The following is a 21,976-nucleotide window of genomic DNA, read 5'->3' on the forward strand; positions in this document are numbered from 1 at the left end:
ACATAAAAATAAATAAGCATTAAGTAGTTCACATGAATAGGAAACCATACCTTTATCTTCCCAGAATGGATGAAAGATGTTATAATCTAGATAAGTAAAATAACAATTAAAAAATCCATTCCTTTTTTTAAAAGCTTCTTTTCTTTTTTGGGGGGGGGAGGTTTCAAGACAGGGTTTCTCTACGTAGCCCTGGCTGTCCTGGAACTTGCTCTGTAGACAGGTCTGACCTCAGACTTACAGAGATCTGTCTGCCTCGATCTGTCTGCCTCTGCTTCCCAAGAGTGCTGGGATTAAAGGCGTGTGCCACCACAGCCAGTCTAAAAAGATACCTCTTATTTTTAATACGTCAGTGCAGGTGTCCTGAATCCAGAATGGGGTTTCGGATCCCCTGAAACTGGAGTCACAAGCAATTATGAGCAGCCTGATGTGGATGCTGGGAACCAAGTTCAGGTCCTCTGAAATAGCTGGAAGCACTCTTAGCCACTAAGCCATAATTCCAGTTCAGAAATATAACACCTTAATAATTATTTTTATCTCTTTTGAGATTATTTGAAAATGTGCATGAGTGTTTGGTCTGCATGTGTATATGTGTATTATGTGTGTGCCTTGTACCCTCAGAGGTCAGAGGAGGGCATCAAATTCCCTGGAACTGAAGTTGAAGGAAGCTAAGAGCTACCATGTGGATGCTCAGAATCAAATCTGGGTCCTCTCCAAGAGTAAGTGCTCTTAACCACTGATCCATCTCTCCAGCCCCACATCTTAGTAATTCCTAGACACATCTTTCATAATTTTGTCTTCCCTATTACTCTATGGGTATTTTAAAAGGTTCATTCATATATTTTATTTATGAATGCTTTGTCTGCATGTACACCTGCACACTAGAAGAGGGCATCAGATCCCATTATAAATTGTTGTGAGTCACCATGTTGTTTCTGGGAATTGAACTCAGAAGCTCTAGAAGAACAGAGTAGCTGGTGCTCTGAAACACTGAGCCATCTCTCCAGCCCCTATAGGTTTGTTTTTAAGACAGGATCTCACTATGTAGCCTTGGCTGTCCTGGCACTCCCTGTATAGACTAGGCTGACCTTGAACTCATCCACCTGCCTCTGCCTCCTGATTTTTGGAATTAAAGGTGTGGCTTTTTATTAGTGTTTATAACCAAATTTTAAAGCTGTATGAGAGGGTACACACCTGTAATAACATATGGGAGGCTGAGACAGAAAGAGTGGTAGTTCAAGGCCAGGCTGGAATACAGAGGGAGACCCTCTATCTAAAAGAAAGGGGGGAGGGAAGGGGAGGCAGGAGCGGGAAGGGAGGAGGCAGAAGGGGGAAATGGGGGAGGGAAAAGGAAGTCAGGTTTAAATCTCTAATTCCATCACTCAGGAGGTAGAGGCAGAAGGATTCCCACAAGTTTGAGGGCAACGTGAGCTACATAGTATGCTCCAGACCAGAGAGTGGGACAAAGTGATACTATCTTTAAAAGTAGGTAAAATTTCTCTCTTGTTCAAAATTTATTTATTTATTATTTTGTTATTTTTCGAGACAGGGTTTCTTTTTGTAGCTTTGGCTGTCCTGGAACTCATTCTGTAAACCAAGCTGTCCTCGAACTCACAGAGATCCACCAGCCTCTGCCTCCCAAGTACTGGGATTAAAGGCGTTCATGTGCAGCCATCACCGCCCAGCTCTCTTATTCGATTTAAATGGAAAGGTTCAGTTCTACTTTCTTACTTCTGTTTTGAGACTCAGTCTCCTTTTGTGGCTCAATCTGGCCAACAACTCATGTAGTCAAGTGATGCTTTAACCTTATGAACCTCTTACCTTGGTCTCCCTAGTGTGTGCTAGGGTTAGGGACATTCACTTCCAGAAAGCTAGCTTTCTGTATTCCATTACATAGTCCTGAGTAACCTTGAACTTTACTATGTAGACAAGGCTGGCCTTAACCTTACAGAGATCCTACTGCTTCTGACTCTCACGCCGTGTAGTAACAAGTATGCACCACCACACCAATGAATATTTATCTCCACTAGCTTTAGTAAAGAAGCCTGAGTCTTAGCTAGGCAGTGGTGGCACATGCTTTTTATACCAGGACTTGGGGGGCAAAGGCAGGCGGATCTCTGTGACTTCGAGACCAGCCTGGCCTTAGAGTGACTTCCAGGACAGCCAGGACTTCACAAGAGAAATCCTGACTCAAAAAGACTAAAGAAAGAAAAAATCTTAACCACTATTAATTCTGTCACTACCATCTCTCAATGGTAATAGAATATAGAAATCCATTTTACCATTTAGAAGTAAAACTAGTTCTGTCATTCAAATTATTTGAATTTCAGAAGCATCACCTCACCAGTCTGAATTTCTAAAACATACCTCTTCCCTTTCTTCAAAACCTTGATTGTATGTCTGTTCTAGTCCATCAGGGCGTACTCATTTAAAAAAATCTTATTTTTAGCCTCCCTGTTCATTTAACTCATCTTCAGCAATACATTTAGAACTCTGTCCTTCAATTAAAAGTGAACAGATCTGGAAACATAACTGACAGATAATTACCGAAAGAGACAGACTGTGAGCAGAGAAGAGAGCATTTTCAATCCTTTTGCCATCTGCTCCATTCTCAGTCTATCTACTTCTTAAACATAGCTCAAATCCATCGTTTTGGGGAGGGAGGGCTGTCTCATTTTTTTGTAGCTGTTTTGTTATTCTGTAATAGAGAACTAAAGGGGTTTGCAGCTGTGGTATTTCTTTAAAATTAATTTTTCAAGTTTTATTTTATTTCACAGGTATGAGTGCTTTGTTTGCCTGTGTGTATTTGCACCACACACGTGCCTTATGCCCAAGGAGGTCAGAAGGTGGTGTCAGATTCCCTGGAACTGGTGTTACAGACAGTTGTGAGCTACCCAGTGGGCACTGCAAATCAAATACTGGTTCTCCACAAGAGCAACAAGTACTCTTAAGAACTGAGTCATCTCTCCAGCCTAACATGTGTGATATTTCTATATGTCAGTTTTCAAAAACACAGTACAGAATCGAAAAGATTTTCAAGTGATAGCTTGCCTAATTAAAGATGCAGGTAATTCATGGCCTGGTTGTTGTGCCGAATGCCTTTAATCCCAGCACTAAGGAGGCAAAGGCAGGCAGATCTCTGTGAGTTTGGGGTCATCCTGGTCTACAAATTGAGTTCCAGCACAGCCAGAGCTGTTCCACAAAGAAACCCTGTCTTGAAAAATAAAAAAAAGATATAGGTAATTCTTTCCGACCTCACTTTATTTGAAAAAATGAATGACAAAAAGAAGAACTAAAGATTTGGCGATGTAGTGTAGAGGCAGAGGGCTTGCCTAGCATGTGCAAGGTCCTGGGTATGAGTCCTGGAACTGCAAAAGCAAAAAGCAATTGAAAGCTATCTACTCATAGAGGAAAAGGATCACATGTATTTTATATTCCAAGTAGTGCATTAGAAAACACATTAGAAAATCTATGGACTGAGCTCATCTCATTTACTTTTCACAAAAGCCAAAATATTGGGGATTTCCCCCAATCTGCTGCTGCTGAAAACAAGAACCAGCAACTTGCTACAGTTTAGTATGATTGAATTAAAGCAAATCCTCTTTAAAATATGACAAGATTTTTTTGAGAACCGAGAAACAGGAAGACAGTCGTCATTCAGACATTATGATCGTTTTTTAAATCATGCTTTGCTATTCTTTTTTGCATTAATCGCTTTTAAAACTAACCTAGGCCGGGCGTTGGTGGCACATGCCTTTAATCCCAGCACTCGGGAGGCAGAGGCAGGCGGATCTCTGTGAGTTCGAGGCCAGCCTGGTCTACAGAGCGAGTTCCAGGACAGCCTCCAAAACAATACAGAGAAACCCTGTCTCAAAAAAACAAAAAAAAAGACTAACCTAGGTCACAATAAACAAAAATAAAAATAGTAGAAAGCTGCCGGGTGTTGGTGGCGCACGCCTTTAATCCCAGCACTCGGGAGGCAGAGGCAGGCGGATCTCTGTGAGTTCGAGGCCAGCCTGGTCTACAGAGCGAGTTCCAGGACAGCCTCCAAAGCCACAGAGAAACCCTGTCTCGAAAAACCAAAAAAAATAGTAGAAAGCAACATCAAGAAAGGAATATAACTATTTAGCCTGTACTGAGGACTGAATTCAAGGTCTTGAGTATGCTACACAGACATTCTACCACCAGTCTCTATCTTTAGCCCTGTATTTAAAATTTTGGTCACTGGAAGACGCAACTTAGTTGCAGTGTTTATCTAGCAAGAATGAAGCTCTGGGTTCAAAATTGTTTTAAACTGGGCATTCTGGCTAATTTTATGTCAACTTGGCACAAGCTAGAGTCATCAGAATGGAGGAAGCCCCAGTACTGCAGAGATGAGCTGTGGTCTGTTTAACCTAGACCTTAGCCTGTCAAATGATGGACTAACAGGAGCAGACCACCAGTCCTGGATTCATTTGATACTCACTGAAAAAAAAATGCTTCTACATTTAAGATGCTCACAATTTAATGAAAAAGGCTGATATGCAAACCATGTCAGTATCATGTGCTACAATCATATCAATTTGTGTTGGGATCAGGGAAAGTTAAAGACTTACAGAGTTGGAAACACCAGGAGCACTGGTACACATGTATGATCCCACACTACTTGAGGAGGCCAATATTAGCTATATAGCAAGTTCAAGATCAGTGTAGGCTTGAGACTCTAATCAACACACAAAAAAAGGTAGCAGATTCTCAGGTAAATAGGGGTATGGTGGTAGGGGAAAGGGAAAAGTTCCTACAGCAATGCAATACTTGTGGAGACATTTGTACAAGTGTAGAAGATCAGGAAAGGTAGATAATTTAGTATATCTGATATAGAAAGAAGGCTTAAGGGCCGGGTAGTGACCTCATCTTTAATACCAGCACTCAGGAGGCAGAGGCAGGCGGATCTCTATGAGTTCAAGGTCAGCCTGGGTCTACAGTCGGGACTACACAAAGAAAGAGCCAAAAAAAAAAAAGACTGCAGTTTAGAGCCTAGCACCCAGTTCAGTTCAGTCAGCCCACAAATGCCTGTAACCTTATCTCCAAGGGAATCTGACACTATCTTCTTCAGGCACTCCTACACACATATACTCATTCACTCATGCAGACACACATACAAAAATAAAATAATTTTTAAAAATTTATTTATTTTTATTTTATGTGCATTGGTGTTTTGCCTGCATGTATGTCTGTTAGGAGGTCAGATCTCAGACTTACAGACAGTCATGAGCTGCCATGTGGGTGCTGGGAATTGAACCCAGGTCCTCTGGAAAAGCAGAGGTGTGCTGTTAGCCGATGAGCCATCTCTCCAGCCCCATAAAACAAAAATTTTAAAACAAGGTCTTGGCTGAGGATGTAGTTCAGTTGGTAGTACTTGGTTAAGAGCACTTGCTGTTCTTGCAAAGACAGCTTTGTTTTCCAGTATCCACATGGTAGCTCACAACTCTGCCTGTAACTCTAGGGTCAGGAGATCTGATACCCTCTTTCAGTCTCTGTGATGAAGACAGAATTTCTGTCCTGTCGGGACCCACAGCCATTTAATCCCAAAGAAGCATAATATAATAAGCTTATATTAATCATAAACTTGGCTGATGGCTCAGGCTTCTTATTGGATAGCTCTCTCTTAATTATTAACCCATATCTATTAAACTATGCATTGCCACAAAGCCATGACTTACCCATAACGCTCCAGCATGTTACTACTTCTGTGGCTGCATAGCTTCTTCCTGGCAGCACCTCTCTGCCTTCCTCTTCCCAGTATTTCCTAGTGTGGTAGCTCCTCCTATACTTCCTCTCTGGCTACTGGCCAATCAGCATTTATTCTTCAATCAATAAGAGAAACACATATTCACAGCATACAGACGGACATGCCCCATCACTGTGGGTACTGCATGCATCTGTGCAGGCAAACCATTCAAATACAGAGATTTCTTTTTAGTTATATGTTTCTGTGTATAGGTATGTGCATGTGAGTTAGGTATAGGCATGAGTTCAGGTGCCCACAGAGGCCAGAGAAACCAGGTTCCCTGGAGCTGGAGTTACAGGTGGTTGTATGCTGCCTGACATGGGTGCTAGGAACTGAACTTGGGTCCTCTGCAGAAGTACTACACACCACTGAGTGACCTCTCCAGCCCCCAAAAATAAATAAATCTAAAAAAAATAATAAACTTGTCTGTTTCCTGGGTTGTGGTGGTACAAACCTTTTGTCCCAGCACTTGGGAGGCAGAGGAAGGTGAATGTACCTTTGTGGTTTGAGGCCAGCCTGGTCCACAGACCAAGTTCCAGGACAGCCAGGGCAGTTACACAGAGAAACCCTGTCTCAAAAAAACAAAAACCAAACAAGAAGCCTGTCAGACTGGTCTACAGAGCAAGTTCCAGGACAGCTAGAGATACACAAAGAAGCTCTGTCTAAAAAAAAAATAGATAAATAAAATATAAATTAAATGAAATAAAAAAGAAGCCTCAACAAGAAGCAATGGTGGCCCACGTTTTTTAATCTCAGCACTCAGGAGGCAGAGGCAGGTGGATCTCTTGAGTTTGAGGCCAGCCTGGTCTACAGAGAGAGTTCCAGGACAGCCAGGGCTACACAGAACTACCTGTCTTAAAAAAACCAACCCCCCCAAAAGAATCCTGGACTGATAAGATTGGTTGAAGTAGAATATAGGGGCTATATAGATAATTTTTTACACTCTGCAAAGGAGGATAATAAGTTTTCAGGTTTTTCATGTTAGCACTTCTGGAAGCATAAAAATGGGTCAACAGAGACTTATATAGAACAGGCAAGCACTCTATCACTGAACTATGTCACCAGCCTGGAACACTGGCTTTTGTTAACAGTATCTATTAGTATTGCATAGTGGTTGATACACACAGTAGTTAAAGTTACTCAATATATACAGTTAAGCCGGGCGGTGGTGGTGCACGCCTTTAATCCCAGCACTCGGGAGGCCAGGATGGACCGACAGCCTCCAAAACAATATAGAGAAACCCTGTCTCGTAAAAACCAAAAAAAAAAATACAGTTAATACTGCTACATTATCTCCATAGTAATGTTTTTTTTTCTGTATCTTGGTTATAGATTTCTGGCATAAAAACTCTTGTAAAATATCTTTTTTAAAAAAATATTTTTCTTAATTAAAAAAACACCGAGTAACAATTTGCCTAGTATTTCTTTGCTGTTGTGCTTATATCCTGTTAATGATAATTTACTATGATATACATAAAAAGGGATGGGTTACAGGTCAGCCAGTTAACTAGTTAATGATTTCTAAAGTCTGAACAGTGGGCATGAATAAAAGGGAGTTAGAATCAGATTATTAAAAAAAAGATTTTGTTGAGGTAAAATTTACATAACACAAACTCTATATTAACGATTTAGAAATATAAAATTTAGTGTATTCCTTTAAAAAGTAAGCAATATTATTTTTAAAAAAGATGTGTTTGTATTTTGTCTACTTGTATTCATGTGCCCATGGACATGTCTAGTGTCCTCTTAGGTCAGAAGAGAGCATCAGGTCCTCAGGATCTGGTGCTAATGATGACTGTGAGCCACCATGTGGACTGAATCCAGGTCGTCTGCAAGACCCACAAAAGCTCTTAACTGCTGAGCCGTCTCTATACCTGCCCCCCCAACACCATGCAAGAAATCTACTTTCTAAAAGACATTTCTGTTTTTAATTAAATAATAAGTTAATAAACATAATTCCACTTATAGAAATTCTAGGCTTACAAACCCTTCACCTTTTCTGCTGGGCTTGGTAGCACACTTTTATAATGCCAGCACCTAAGGAGAAAGCAGGAGGAGCAGAGTGCAAGGTGATCCTCAGCTCCTCAAAGACTGGCCTGGGCTAGTTTCAGGAGACCCAGTCTCAAAAAAAAAAAGAGCAACAATAAGGATCCTACACCTTTTATTTTAAAAGATTAAGTGGGGTTGGTGAGATGGCTCACTGGCAATGGTGCTTGTCACTAAGTCTGATGATCTAAGTTTCATCCCTGGGTCCCATATGGTAGGAGAACCTATGCCTGAAATTTACCTTTTGGCTTCCACATGTATGCAGTGGCACTACACACACACACACACACACACACACACACACACACACACACACTCATACACATACACCACACACTCATACACATACACCACACACACACACACACACACACACACTTCAAGAGATTCTTTAGCTAGCTAACAGCACTTGCTGTTTTTGCAGAGGATCACATTATCTTCCTAGCACCCACGTAGTGGTTCAAGACCATTTGTAACTCCAGTTCCAGGGAATCTGATGCTCTCTTCTGAGCTCCAAAGGCACCAGGTAAACATCCATATACCTAATTTTTAATTACTTAAAAATAAAAGCAAATCTTTAAAAAGACTAAGTGACAAGGCATAGTGGCAGACCCCTCTAATTCTCACACTGGGGAGTCTGAGGCAGGAGGACCTAAAGCTCAAGGCCAGTGTAGGTTACATAGCAAAACGTTACTTTGTGATTGTGGCACCCCAGAGAAAGTCAAGGCCAGCTTGGAATATGTACCAAGTTGGCCCAGTGCATACACACACACTTACAAATACAGTTTAAAAGCAAGACTTGGAGGGTGCAAAACTATGTATTGCTTTGCATGTTGTTTTCTACAAAGAATGGCTTAGGCTGGGCAGTGGTGATGCACGCCTTTATTGCCAGCACTTGGGAGGCAGAACCAGAGGTAGGTGGTTCTCTGAGTGTGAGGCCTATCTGGTCTACAGAGTGAGTTCCAGAACAGTCAGGGCTACACAATGAAACACTGTCTTCAATTCCACCAGCCCCTGCCCAACAACGAAAAAGAATGTATTGGGACTGTCCCAAAAAGTCACATCCGGGACTAGAGAGATAACTCATATTAAGAGTTCTTGATGCTTTTGCACAGCACCCACAATTGGTTCCTAGCTCCCACATGGCAGGTCACAACTGTCTTCAACCATAGTTCCAGGGGATTCCACATCCTTTTGGGGACTCCATGGAGGTGGTGAGCATACATCCATGAAGTGATTAGTAAAAAAAATATATTAAAAAAAAGCCATTATCAATTTCTTGGCCTAGCATAGAGACTGCTCACTAGATCTTATCTTTGATAATTATATCTCTTACTTTCTTCTTTGCTACCTTCTAGTTCAATGATTTCATTTACTAGTTTTTCATTTTTGATTTTTCAAATAGGGTCTCATGAAGTTCAGACTAGTCTCCAAATCACTTGGATGACCCTGAATTCCTGTTCCTCTTTCACTAGAGTGTTTTCAATACAGGCATGGTCACCATGACAGGGTTAGCTTAGTTTTTAGTCTTTTTTTTTTGGTTTTTCGAGACAGGGTTTCACTGTGGCTTTGGAGGCTGTCCTGGAACTCGCTCTGTAGACCAGGCTGGCCTCGAACTCAGAGATCCGCCTGCCTCTGCCTCCCGAGTGCTGGGATTAAAGGCATGCGCCACCAACGCCCGGCTAGTTTTTAGTCTCATAATGTAATTAAAACACTCAGATAGATACAGAAATTAGTTTACTTAATGATTTAACTTAACAGCTGTACTGTTTAATGGACACTTCAAAAATGTGCACATACGTTTTGTGTACAAGAGGAAGTGAAGAATGCACAGGAAATAGCATTGGAATGAAGGCTTTAGTCTACTTTTAACTATAGTACTTAACTGTGTAAACCTAGGGTTGGTTTTTTTATACCTATAAAATTAGAGGGTATAAATAATTATTACTACTTGTTAATGTGTTTTCAGGGGGGTAGAGACAGGGTTTCTCTGTGACTTTGGAGGGTGTCCTGGAACTAGCTCTTGTAGACCAGGCTGGTCTCGAACTTACAGAGATCCATCTGCCTCTTCCTCTGGAGTTCTGGGATTAAAGGCGTGCACTACCACCACCCAGCCTAATTGTTAATATTTTAAAGTTCTAAGAGTATATATACATGGTTCTAAGTCACAAACGTTCAAAAACACAATGTTAAGATTTATCTGTTCAGAATGCTAAACATCAAGCTAAAAAAATTAGCTGGGTGTAGTGGCTCACACCTGTAACCCCAATACTTGGAAGGCAAATGCAGGACTTCCACAGGTTTGAGGCTAGCTACATAGTGGAAGAATGCCTCAAAGAAAACAGAACAAAAAAATAAACATAAAGGAATATTGTATGTTTTTCACATCTCAAAGTCAGTCTGTTCTACAAAGGGATGGCATGGGGTGTCTTAGTTTGCTCATTCGTGTCTGCCAAGCACACAGAACACAGCCGAGCACGCTGATAAATGGGCACGAAACCGGCAGCATCTCAGTCATCTACTTCTCTCCTGGGCTGACAAGACAGAGAGCTGTTACAACACGTCCGAGGGGGCTACATGGTCCACAACAGAAGCCTGCATTATACCCTCTGGGTAGCAAATCAGCCTCAACTCCAGAAGTGTCACAACTTGTACCTGCACATTCCCCAGCTGCTGGAAGCCAGCTGGTCACCTACTCCAGCATGCTTTTGGATTTGAATCCCCACAACACAAAAAGTTACAGCTCCCGCTTTTGTGAAGTCAACTTCCTCCCAAAGACGGAATCCAAGTCACGACTAGCACATATCCCGGGGAAGAACGAGCTGACCCTCTCTAGCCCCAAGTCGAGAAAGTCCCTGCCGCAGGCAGGCGCCGCCTCACCTCCTTCTTTCTTTGGGCGGAGGCCGAGGGAAGCCTGGAAACGAGCAGCAGTGCCACCGCCGCGGTCACACACACACACCAGAGCCACCTCGGAGAGGCCATGTTCGCTCGTCTCCCTTGGCGGCCAGGCGAAACTTTCTTCCAGCAAGGTCCGAGGGTGGGGCGTGAGAACGGGCGAACCGAACCCTTGCCGCTCCCCATTGGCCCGGCTCAGCCCTACCGGGCGACCCCTCGCATTACGTCACGCGCCGCAGACGCCCGCTAAAAAACCAGTTCGCTTCTGATTGGTTCCAGGGAGCCAATAGGGAAAGGATAATCTGGAGGTTGCTTATTGGTCTGCTAAAAAAGGCTGCACCGCCTCCCTTTCGTGGTGCGTAAAGACGTCGCGGTTAGCAAATTTTAATACGCATGCGCAGCTTAAGGATGTGCGGGGGGGAGGGGGCGGGGGCGGGGGCGGGGGGGCGGGGGCGGGGTGTCGTACAAAATGGTTTATACATTTAAAAATGGAATCATCCTCCAGAAAGCGTTCGTTTAGAATTGTTTGAAACTCAAGCCGGCCTAAGTAATGCAAGCCTCTAATCCAAGCATTGGTTTTGATATGTGAAGGCAAGAGCACTAAGAATTCAAGGCCATCTTTGGCTCCATTGCCAGGGTTCCAGGCCAGCCTGAGCAATTAAGATTGTGTCAAAAAAAGAGCCCTTGTGGTTTCTCACAACGAAATTCTTAGCTTTTGGGGTGGGGTGGGGATGGAAATGGAGGCAGGAGGATTAGGAGTTTAAGAAATTAAACAAACTTTCAGAGTTCCAGTCTAGTCAGGGCTACAAGAGATCTTAGATCAAAAAACGTTTTTTTGAAACCTACTTATTTAGTATAATATTTTTGAAAAGGGGTTGGAGAAGTCTCTCAACAGTTAACTGTTCTTGCCGAGGACACTACCAGCACCCATATGACCGCTAACAACCAAGCAAAGCTCTAGGTCCAGGGGATCTGATGCCTGTTTCTGATGTCCACAAGAACCAGGCACCAGACCTGATGCACAAACATTCATGCAGCCAAAATACTCATAGACACACAGTAAAAAAATTGTTTTTCGAGACAAGGTTTCTCTGTGAATAACAGTCCTGGCTGTTCTGTATCTTGCTTTGTAGACCAGGCTGGCCACAAACTAATAGATCCACCTGCTTCTGCCTCCGGAGTGCTGGGATAAAAGGCGTGTGCCACTACTGACAGGTTTTCTCTTTTTCTTTTTTTGAGTGCATACTGTTTTTGCAAATGGCTGTTCCCATCACCCATGTTAAGGTACTCACAATTGCCTGCAACTCCAGCTGTTGGGCCCCGGATTTCATGACCGCCTCAGACATCTGCCCTTGGGGCAGATACCAAAAGAGACACAAACACATATGATTTAAAATAATAAAAAAATTTAAATTATTCTAGCTGAGTATGCTAGCACATGCCTTTTATCCCAGCCGCACTTGAGAGGCAGAGGCGGGCGGATCTGTGAATTTGGATCTTGCAAAAATGTCCTCTGACCTCCACATATGCACCACAGTATACAAGTACCTGTAAGCATTTCGACGGATTGCATGGGATGGGCAGGGATTCTGGCACTCAGGAGCCAAGGAATACCACAGGTCACATTAAGCATAGCAGCTCACAGCCTTGCTTCAGGGAAAGGCTTCCTCAGCTCTGCTCTGGCAGGCGAAGTTGTTACAATTCACCTCCAGTCCCCCTGAGAGTATAAAAATTCGGGTTTACCCAGGGAAACCTTCCCCGGGGATAGATTTCCCAGTGAAAAGTGTTACAGCCCTGCATCCACTCTGCCCAGGGTCGTCTCTGCTCCTATGAAAGGAGGTCTCACCCAAACCTCATTCAAGAGATTAGGAGGGAGGAATCCAAGAGAGTGGCTGCCTCTACTAGGGTGGAAAGAGGCAGCAGGACAGCCACAAGCTGGACATAGGAATGGTTTTGGGAATATTAGGGGCTGAGCTGTTCTAAGGAGATTTCCAGGGTGTGTGTAGGCATTTCGGGCAGATGGGGATGGGTCAGGTATTCTGGCATTCGGGAGTCACAGAATACTGAGTGTTACACAGCTCAGATGGAAAGGTATCCTGGGGCTCGGGAGTCACAGAATACTGAGTGTTACACAGCTCAGGTGGAAAGGTATCCTGGAGCTCAGGAGTCACAGAATCCTGAGTGTTACACAGCTCAGGTGGAAAGGTATCCTGGAGCTCGGGAGCCAAGGACCACCACAGGTTGCAGTAAGCTTAGCAGCTTACAGCCCTGCCTCAGGGAAAGGCTTCCCCATTGTATTGGCTCTTCTCCAGCAGGACAGGGTCTTCCAGCTGGGGATGTTCGCCCAGTGTAGCAGTTTTCTTCAGGCAGGAGGTTTCACAGGTGAAGTTGCTACAGTTCAGCACTGCTCCCCGAGAGCGAGAGCCGCAAGGGAAGGTTTCCCCCGGAAAAAGTGTTACAGCCCTGCTTGCTCTGCTCTGTCTGCTCTGCCCAGGGTCTCCTCTGCTCCGCTGCCACCACAACAGATCTTCATCCAAAACTCATCAAAGGGGTTTACTGGGAGGAAAGAATCCAGGAGAGTGGCTGAGGACAGCCTGGTAGAGCAAACAGCCACAAGCTGAACAGACACAAAGTTTATATACGGCTTCCTGGGTGGGGATTGGTCAGATTTCAATGCTGAGTTCAGATCGGCTCCTGCACAAGGATTGGTTAGTTTTCTGCACAGGGTTAGGGTCAGATTTGGCTCTGGTTTCATGGCCAAAGTGTGTTTCTTTCTCTGGTCCTTTTTAGCCTTTTGGTTCTAATTTTAGGGCCAGGGTATGTTTCTTTCACTGGGGCTGATTCCAGGGATAAAGTGTGTTCCTTTGGCACTGGTTTCAGGTCCAGGGTGCATTTCTTTGGTTGTGGTTGCAGGGCCAAAGTGTGTTTCTTTGGCTCTGCTCAGGGTGTGTTTCTTTGGCCCACACACACACACACACACACACACACACACACACACACACACACACACCAATTTTGTAAATATTTTATTTATTTATTGTGTGTACAGTCTTCTGCCTGTATGCCAGCAGAGGGCACCGGATCTCATTCAAGGTGTTTGTGGTTGCTGGGAATTGAACTCAGGACCTCTGGAAGAACAGTCAGTGCTCTTAACCATTGAGCCATCTCTCCATCCCACAAATAAAAATTAATTTTTTTTGCCATTTTGGCAGCACATGCACTAAGTGTGGGACCACACAAAGGCAATTGCTATGGCCCCTGAAAAGTTTTTTTCTTTTAATTTATTAATGGTATTTTAAAATTCTTCACTAGAAACTTAGAGTACCAAGAGGGCTTTGAAGACAGCAAATGCCATTTTACTAGTTAGTTAGTTTTGTTGGTGGGAGCAAAAGGAAGATTGTGAAGAAGCATTTCCCTCTTTTTTAAAATATTCAGTGGTCTCAGCCAGTTTTCATCAGACACAGCTCAGGAATCCTCCAGTGTTTGGTCCAGTTCTGTTTGCTGGATTATAGAGGATTATAAAATGGAGGTGCTTCACTAGAAAATAATAATAACCTAAAGAAGAAAAATCACAAGTAACAGCAAAACAAAATCAATCTACTTATAATTTGGATTTACTTATTTTGCAGTACAAAGGATTGAGTACAGGGCCCCATTCAAGCTGGGCATTTATTCTGAGTGTATGAGCATACTTGGTTATTACTCTTGCAGGTCCTACTTGAAAGTAAAATCCCCACAGAATCATCCCACTATTTGGAGAGTTAAGGAGACGTGGGTTGCAAGGAAAATAACTGGTCTCAATGTAAAGAGAGGGAATAAGATGACCATGGTAGTGCATACCTCTAATCCCAGCACTCAAGAGATAGAGGATCAGGGATTCAACATCAGACTGGGCTACATAGAGAATTCCACCCTGAGCTACAAGAGACCTCCAGAAAATAGGAGAGAAATGACAGAGACAGAGAATTCAATAGCTACATATGGTGGCACATGCACATAATCCCCCTACTTAGGCTGATGCAGAAGAATCACGTGTTTGAGGCCCACTTGGGTTACATGGTGAGTCTCAACCTCAAAAAAGAGAAAAAAAATGTGAAAAGAGGATATGAACAAATCAAGCTGGGTCTCATAGGGTATCTTAATTCCAGCTACTTGGGGAGGTTGAAGTGCAAGGATTTTAAATTCAATGCCTGTCCAGGATAACCAGAACTACAAAAGGGGACCGTTCTGCGCCCCAAAATTACACAAAAAGTTTAAAAGTTAAACTTATTTGTATAGGTAACAGTAGACAGAAAATGAAAATTTTGCATTGACAACAGTTTGAAGTGAGACATCTGACCTAAACCTCTGGAGTTTTAGTGCCATCTTGAAGCTGGTGCTTTATGTAAGCTCAGTGTTTCAGCTCTCATTTGTAGAGTCTTAAACCTTCGCGTTCAAAGAGTTCTCTCACTGTTTAGTAATTACTGTTTTATGGCCCTTATGGAGCTTGAAACTACATTTCCCAGAGGCCTTTCTTCTTCCTTGCAAGAAACAGGCTCACAATTTCTATAGGTCAACCCCAAACCTCGCGAGATCTCACCAAATATCATACGGAATCCCCACAGAAAGCCATTTTGTTTTTCAGGACTCTTTGCAAGGGTACCCGGGGCGAATTTGAACCAAGGCAGCAGCTGTGATCACTGCAGTTCCAGCTTCTTCTCCGCGATGTTGCCCTTCGCCAAAAATGCACTAAGCCGTCTCCAAGGTGAGCAGATAACGTGGCCGAATCCTTACAGCACCCGCGGTCCCATGTGTCCTCGTGCTCTGATGCCCTTTTCCTCCGCCAGCATCCTGCACTTTTAAATTCTAGCTGCACGGTCCTCTGTATGTTCTCAAGTCACTGGGGTGGTAGCCGTGACAGTGAGTTTATTATCCCGTCGTTATGTTCCTAGCGTAGTTCTGCATTCTCATTCCTCAGGGACCTGTGATTTCCAGGAAGAATGCTTGGAGGACACCTCACTTTCCTTAAGTGATGTTCTAAGTGATTTGGGGATGTATTTGTTACCCCAAACAGAGGAACTGATCTTTATACCGTAACGGTGGCAGTAAACCAAATCTACCTCACCTGGATTCATAGCAAGGGAAAACCCTAAGTGGTAGCGTGGCAGCTTTATTCATCTGTAGTTTATTAACGGACTATTAACTAGCGGGAAAACTCGGGGTCATTTTCTCTTGTTTGAAAGTTAAGCAAGTACATAGAAATTTGAGACTAGCGTTATATATAGAGAATGCATTGTATTGGAGAGAAAAAATCATTTTCATAATTGGTTTTCCTTGAAGGTGACCTTCAGTAATGTGAATAGAGGTGACCTTACACAACTACTTTTTAGCTTGCTTTTCTAGCCATGTTTTAATTTTTATTTTACAGAAGCATTAGTAATTACAAATTGTGTTATAAACGCTGAAGTACTGCAGGAATAATTGAAAAAAAATAGAAGCCCAGCTGATGTTTCATTTGCTACAAAGTGTATTATTATTTTTTCACTTTGGGCAAATCATTTGACTTTATTAACTTGTTTTCTTGTGTTTGCAAAACATATTAGTAAATACATACTTCATAAGATCATTAAGCAAACTCTGGTCAATTAACACCCCCTCCTTGTGTAGAGGAGAGACTTAAGGAAATCTACATGGCAAATCAGAGTGTTGAAACAACAGTTGTTTGGTAATTTCAATTTATTTGATCTTTAAGCGATTTAGGGATTTTTATGCTACAAGAAAAGGTTATCTTTTTTTTTTTTTGGTTTTTCGAGACAGGGTTTCTCTGTGGTTTTGGAGGCTGTCCTGGAACTAGCTCTTGTAGACCAGGCTGGCCTCGAACTCACAGAGATCCGCCTGCCTGCTGGGATTAAAGGCGTGTGCCACCAAGCCCAGCGAAAAGGTTATCTTAAAAGTTTGTTTCTCTGTATTTTGTTTCTCAGTGTGGAATTCCTATACTCACTTTTAAGTGTTGTAGGGGCAGAATACATTATCAATTTGCTTTATCTGGATGTGGGTGTTTTCTGAGGGAGGGTCTCAAGTAGACTAGGCTTAATATGTAGCCAAGGATCCTTTGCCTCCGCTCGGGTTACAGGTACTTAGCACCTTTATAGACTTCGGGGTGTGTGTGTGTGTGTGTTTCTGCAGAGTTATTGATCAAGTCCAGGAAATGTTCAGCAAGCACTACACCAATTGAGCTACATTCTTTCTGGGTGGAACTGGTTAAAGGTGAAAATGAAAGCTAAGTAAAACAGCTAAAGAACTAAATAATGGTTAAATAATTATCATAATTATACCACATAAAGACCATTATTTTATTTTTGGGAGGTGATGGGGTTTGAGCCCAAAGCTCTGCCACTAAACTATAACACCAACCTGAAATGGTAGTTTGTGGACAGCATTTTTATTTTGTTTTTATTTTTGAAATGGTTTCACTCTATTCCAGGCTGGCCTTCCAAGGGCTGAGAGTACAGGTGTGAACCACCACATCTGAAATCAACAGTGCTCTTTTTCTACTATATCTGTAAGCACACTTAAATACCTTTAAAACAATAGGGCTAGGCTCACAACCAAAAACAAAAGAACATGATACCCAGGCTGGAGAGGAAAAACAAAAACAAATAGCTTTTCTTGGTATTTACCACTTCTTTCTAGTTTTGTTCCTTATTAACTTGCCTATAAACCTTGTTCTTGGGCTGGAGAGATGGCTCAGAGGTTAAGAGCACTGACTGCTCTTCCAGAGGTCTTGAGTTCAATTCCCAGCAACCACATGGTGGCTCACAACCATCTACAATTCAATCTGGTGTATATGTAATAAATAAATAAATCTTTAAAACAAAGACCTTGTTCTTCATCAAAACTAAAGTGGCTTTCTGGTACAGTAGATCTATCTATCTCTGTCCATTGTAATTTCACTTTTCTTTTTCTTTTTTTGGTTTTTCGAGACAGGGTTTCTCTGTGGCTTTGGAGGCTGTCCTGGAACTCTGTAGACCAGGCTGGCCTTGAACTCACAGAGATCCATCTGCCTCTGCCTCCCGAGTGCTGGGATTAAAGGCATGAGTAACCACTGCTTGGCTTCTCTATTTATTTGAGACAGGGTCTCATGCATTTTAGGCTGCCTGTGGATCCTGTCTCCACCTTCCAAGTGCTGGAATTAGAAATATGCCTGCTTATATACTTACTATATAATTGAGCCTTATTCATTACTAATTATTTTAAAATTTATCTTATCATAGTTTGGACGTATTTTGTTGTAATTTTAAGTTTATAAACATTTGGTGAGTAGTCTGATAATTTTGAGTTTATTTTCCCTTGTATATTTTAAATTATTGAGCAATGTTGAGTAAATTTTAGTGAAATTTGAAGTCATGGGTATTCAAATTAATAAGTGGTATTCAATAAACAATTACTGACATACGCACCTCCAGTTTTCCTTTTTCTCCAACCATTTTTTGAGACAGGGTGTCACTATAGAGCTCCAGCTGACTGGACCTTACTATATAGTTCAGGCTGGACTTGAACTCAAAAATATCTGTCTGCCTCTGAAGAGCTTAGATTAAAAGATGTGTGCCATCATTCCTGTCCTCAAACTTTTATTCTGAACACTTTTAGGAATCTAGAAAATCGAGAATCGGTGTGAAGAACATTCACCATTATGTGTTAAAATTTTGTTATGTTTCTTAAATCCTGCTTCTGTCCATGTGTCACTTTATCATACCAATTTTTTTGAGAGAGCGCATTTCTCTGTAGCTCAGTCTAGCCTAGAATTCACTGTGTAGCCCAGGTTGACCGTAAACTCGTCTCCTGTCCAATTCCCAAATGCTGAGATTACAGATGTGAGCCCCAGGGCTTGGCAGTTTATCTTATTTGCAGAGCACTTGGGAAGGTGCTTACTTGGTCAACATTTAGGGCAGCCAGTTGAATTGCGTCGTAGTAGTAGTAGTAGTAGTAGTAGTAGTAGTAGTAGTAGTAGTAGTAGTAGTATGCTTTCCTGCTTGGCAGTTGTTCTCTCTGTTTTAATAATTGACACATATATTTCTGTGTTCTTTTTCAAGTTCGAAGCATTCAGCAAGTGGTAGCAAGGCAGAACCACCAGAAGCGGGCACCGAATTTCCATGACAAATATGGAAATGCAATATTAGCTGGTGGAGCTCTCTTCTGTATTTCTACATGGACATATGTAAGTACTAATATATTGGTTGGTTATTTCTTTTGCAGTGCTAGGGATTGAACTCAGGGTCTCTGACATGTTACGCAAGTGCTCTGCCATTGAGCTATACTCTCAGGCTCAGTGGTTTTTTTGTTTAGATATGTTTTATTGTCATCTAATGTATGTATTGGAAATGCTACATTTCTACCTAAGGAGGGGTTTGAAAGACTGATCATCCACCCAATGTGGGTTTTATTTTCATTTGCATTCAGCATTCACTCATCTTCTGTTAATGTTTCCAGTAACAAATTGCTTGTTGGATTATAAGGCAGCCCTTTTTCATATTGTGTAGCTATTAGAAGGATCTTATCTGTGGAACCCAAACATGGTGGTATATTCCTGTAATGTCAGCCCTTGAGAGGCTTACACAAGAGGATTTCAGGTGTGAGCTTAGCCTGGGCTATATAGTGTATATAGTGAGACCTTATCTTTAAAAACATTCTAATGTTAAGTATGCTTCCATCATAAATTGTACATAAGTGAATTGTAGTACAGAAATTGTGACCCATCACATTTCCATATGACAGCCATTGGAGGACTTTTATCATAAGTTGTAAAGTATATGCTTAACATTGGCTGGGCCCTGGGTTCAATCCACCAAAAACAATATACCCCCAAACCATAGTATAGTATCTTTCTTTAATTTGTTAAGATTAAAACATCTGTAGGTGTATTGGTCAGAGTTTTGCTCTATAATTTCTGAATTTTCATATTTTGAGTCACCTTCCTGGATGTATATCAGTGATCAGATTTCCTTCTAAAATTCTGTAATGAGACCTACGGCACAAGCCAGTGTGTTTGGAGTTATCTGCAATCCCAGCACTTGGGAGAATGAGGCAAGTGGACTGAGAATAAGACCAGCTAGAGCTATAGCAAATCTGAGGCCAACTTAGGCTACATAGTTGACTTTGTCTCAAAAACAAAACAACAAAACCTGAGCATAACTTTCTTGATAGATGAAATGTAGCTTGTTTTCCATATTTTAGGGCTCTGTTTCTGTTGCTTAACATTTTCCAGTTGCTCCATTTTCTAGTTAAAAGTAGTAATTTTGAAGTTTTTGTTTTTTGTTTTTGCATTTTTTTTTGTTTTTGTTTTTCGAGATAGAGTTTCTCTGTATTGTTTTGGAGCCTGTCCTGGAACTCGCTCGGTAGACCAGGCTGGCCTTGAACTCACAGAGATCTGCCTGCTTCTGCTTCCTGAGTGCTGGGATTAAAGGCGTGCGCCACCAATGCCCAGCAATTTTGAAGTTTTAATAAATGTATTTTGGCTGTAAGTGATACAGATTGCTGAGTGAAGTGGCATGTGTCTATAATCCTAACACTAAGGATCAAGAGTTCAGGGTCATCTTCAGCTATATATCAAGTCTGAGGCCACCTTGAGCTACATGGAGCCCTAATAAAACAAAAAGGACAGTCCGACCCTTGCCTGAAATTAAAGATACTATTAATTTTGGTGCTGGGTGCTCGCTTCAACAGTACATATACTAAAATTGGAATTATACAGAGAAGATTAGCATGGCCTCTGCAAAAGGATGACACCCAAATTCTTTTTTTTTTTTTTTTTTTTTTTTTTTTTTTGAGACAGGGTTTCTCTGTGGCTTTGGATGCTGTCCTGGAACTCACTTTGTAGACCAGGCTGGCCTCGAACTCACAGAGATCCGCCTGCCTCTGCCTTCCGAGTGCTGGGATTAAAGGCGTGCTCCACCACCGCCCGGCTGACACCCAAATTCTTGAAGTGTTCCATATAAAAATATGGTGCCTGGGGGTTGGACCCAGGGTCTAGAGTATCTAAGCATATGCATTAGCCTTAAGTCAGGTATTAAAATGAGTTCTCTTAGGTAGTTGTGCTTAACAGAGGCAATATTTTGGAGGGGAAGAAAATGAAATTTTAATTTTGAATTTAGAACAATTTCAAAATGCATTTCCTAGCCGGGCGTTGGTGGCGCACGCCTTTAATCCCAGCACTCGGGAGGCAGAGGCAGGCAGATCTCTGTGAGTTCGAGGCCAGCCTGGTCTACAAAGTGAGTTCCAGGACAGCCTCCAAAGCCACAGAGAAACCCTGTCTCGAAAAACCAAAAACAAAAAAACAAAAAAAAAATGCATTTCCTTGGTCTTCTACCCACATTCCTAGTATTTAACAGCCAGATGTGGCCAGTGACTCCTGTATTGGACAGTGCAGGTTTAGAACATTTCCTTCAACTCTGAACATTGAGTTAAGCGAACTGCTCTGGAGAATAGGACAGCAATTAGATGTGACCGTTATGAAAAGCACGTTATCCCTGGTGACTTTGTGTTTGTTATTAACCCAAGGAACAGAATTCTTTGTAATTTTCAAAAAATAGTTTCCAAATTGAGAATAGATTGTGGTTTAAATATGTATAACTGACAGCCTTTTTAATTCTTCCAGACAGCAACACAAATTGGAATAGAATGGAACCTGTCTCCTGTTGGCAGAGTCACCCCAAAGGAATGGAGAGACCAGTAGTCATGCCAGCTGGTACAATAATCAAGGAATTGTTTCAAAATCAACATAAGTGATGCCAAGTCAAAGAATCATGTATCCACTAAAATATGGCATATTGAAGAAAAAATAAAGTTACCTTTCAAACCATCATTTTAGGTTTTGTTTTCTTCCTTTGTAAGTGAAGCCAAGTGTGATGACTTTTCATTTATTTAGGCATTGTACTTGAGTCCAAAAGTTGTACTGTCTCTTAAAATGCTTTTTTTCAATGAAGTGGTATGAGGACAATCTATGATCTGGAAGGCAACTTTATAGTAAGCTAAAATCACAGTTAGTGGGTCAAGAGTTTGGTCCAGATAGGTTATGACTACGTAGACCTCATGATTATATTATGAATTGGCATTAACTCCTTTCCTCTCCTGCTTAGAGAATTTAGACTGTCACCAAACCCAAGTGAATAATGGTCCTGTAAATGTATGTTAGGTTTGCTTAGCCCCTGTAGCATATTCGACATAATTAGGTGGTGAATTTTCAGCGTAATCCTTAATTTTTAGGAACTGTCACATGCTTCCCAGTTGCAA

General features: G+C 41.9%; 2 protein-coding genes and 1 non-coding gene across 3 annotated transcripts in view; 2 read left to right on the plus strand and 1 right to left on the minus strand.

Moving 5' to 3' along the window:
• The window catches only part of Magt1 (magnesium transporter 1), a 40,590-nt gene extending 29,681 nt beyond the window's left edge, over nucleotides 1-10,909 (minus strand). The window contains exon 1 of the mRNA XM_040744315.1: nucleotides 10,694-10,909. Coding sequence (XP_040600249.1) covers nucleotides 10,694-10,894 — 201 coding nt within the window. The 5' untranslated portion in view covers nucleotides 10,895-10,909. The remainder of the gene's footprint in view (nucleotides 1-10,693) is intronic.
• Nucleotides 10,910-15,293: 4,384 nt separating this feature from the next.
• LOC101829663 (cytochrome c oxidase subunit 7B, mitochondrial) lies at nucleotides 15,294-21,548 on the plus strand. Its single transcript, XM_040744316.1, has 3 exons — nucleotides 15,294-15,452; nucleotides 18,781-18,905; nucleotides 21,342-21,548. The coding sequence occupies exons 1-3, from the start codon at nucleotides 15,413-15,415 to the stop codon at nucleotides 21,417-21,419; spliced, it is 243 nt and encodes an 80-aa protein (XP_040600250.1). The 5' UTR covers nucleotides 15,294-15,412; the 3' UTR covers nucleotides 21,420-21,548.
• On the plus strand, nucleotides 20,395-20,501 carry LOC121140063. The gene has a single exon (XR_005876902.1). It is a non-coding gene; the product is annotated as a U6 spliceosomal RNA (small nuclear RNA).
• Nucleotides 21,549-21,976: the final 428 nt, after the last annotated feature.

The sequence above is a fragment of the Mesocricetus auratus genome, unplaced genomic scaffold (genome assembly GCF_017639785.1).
Source record: "Mesocricetus auratus isolate SY011 unplaced genomic scaffold, BCM_Maur_2.0 Super-Scaffold_100003, whole genome shotgun sequence".
NCBI classification, from domain to species: domain Eukaryota; kingdom Metazoa; phylum Chordata; class Mammalia; order Rodentia; family Cricetidae; genus Mesocricetus; species Mesocricetus auratus.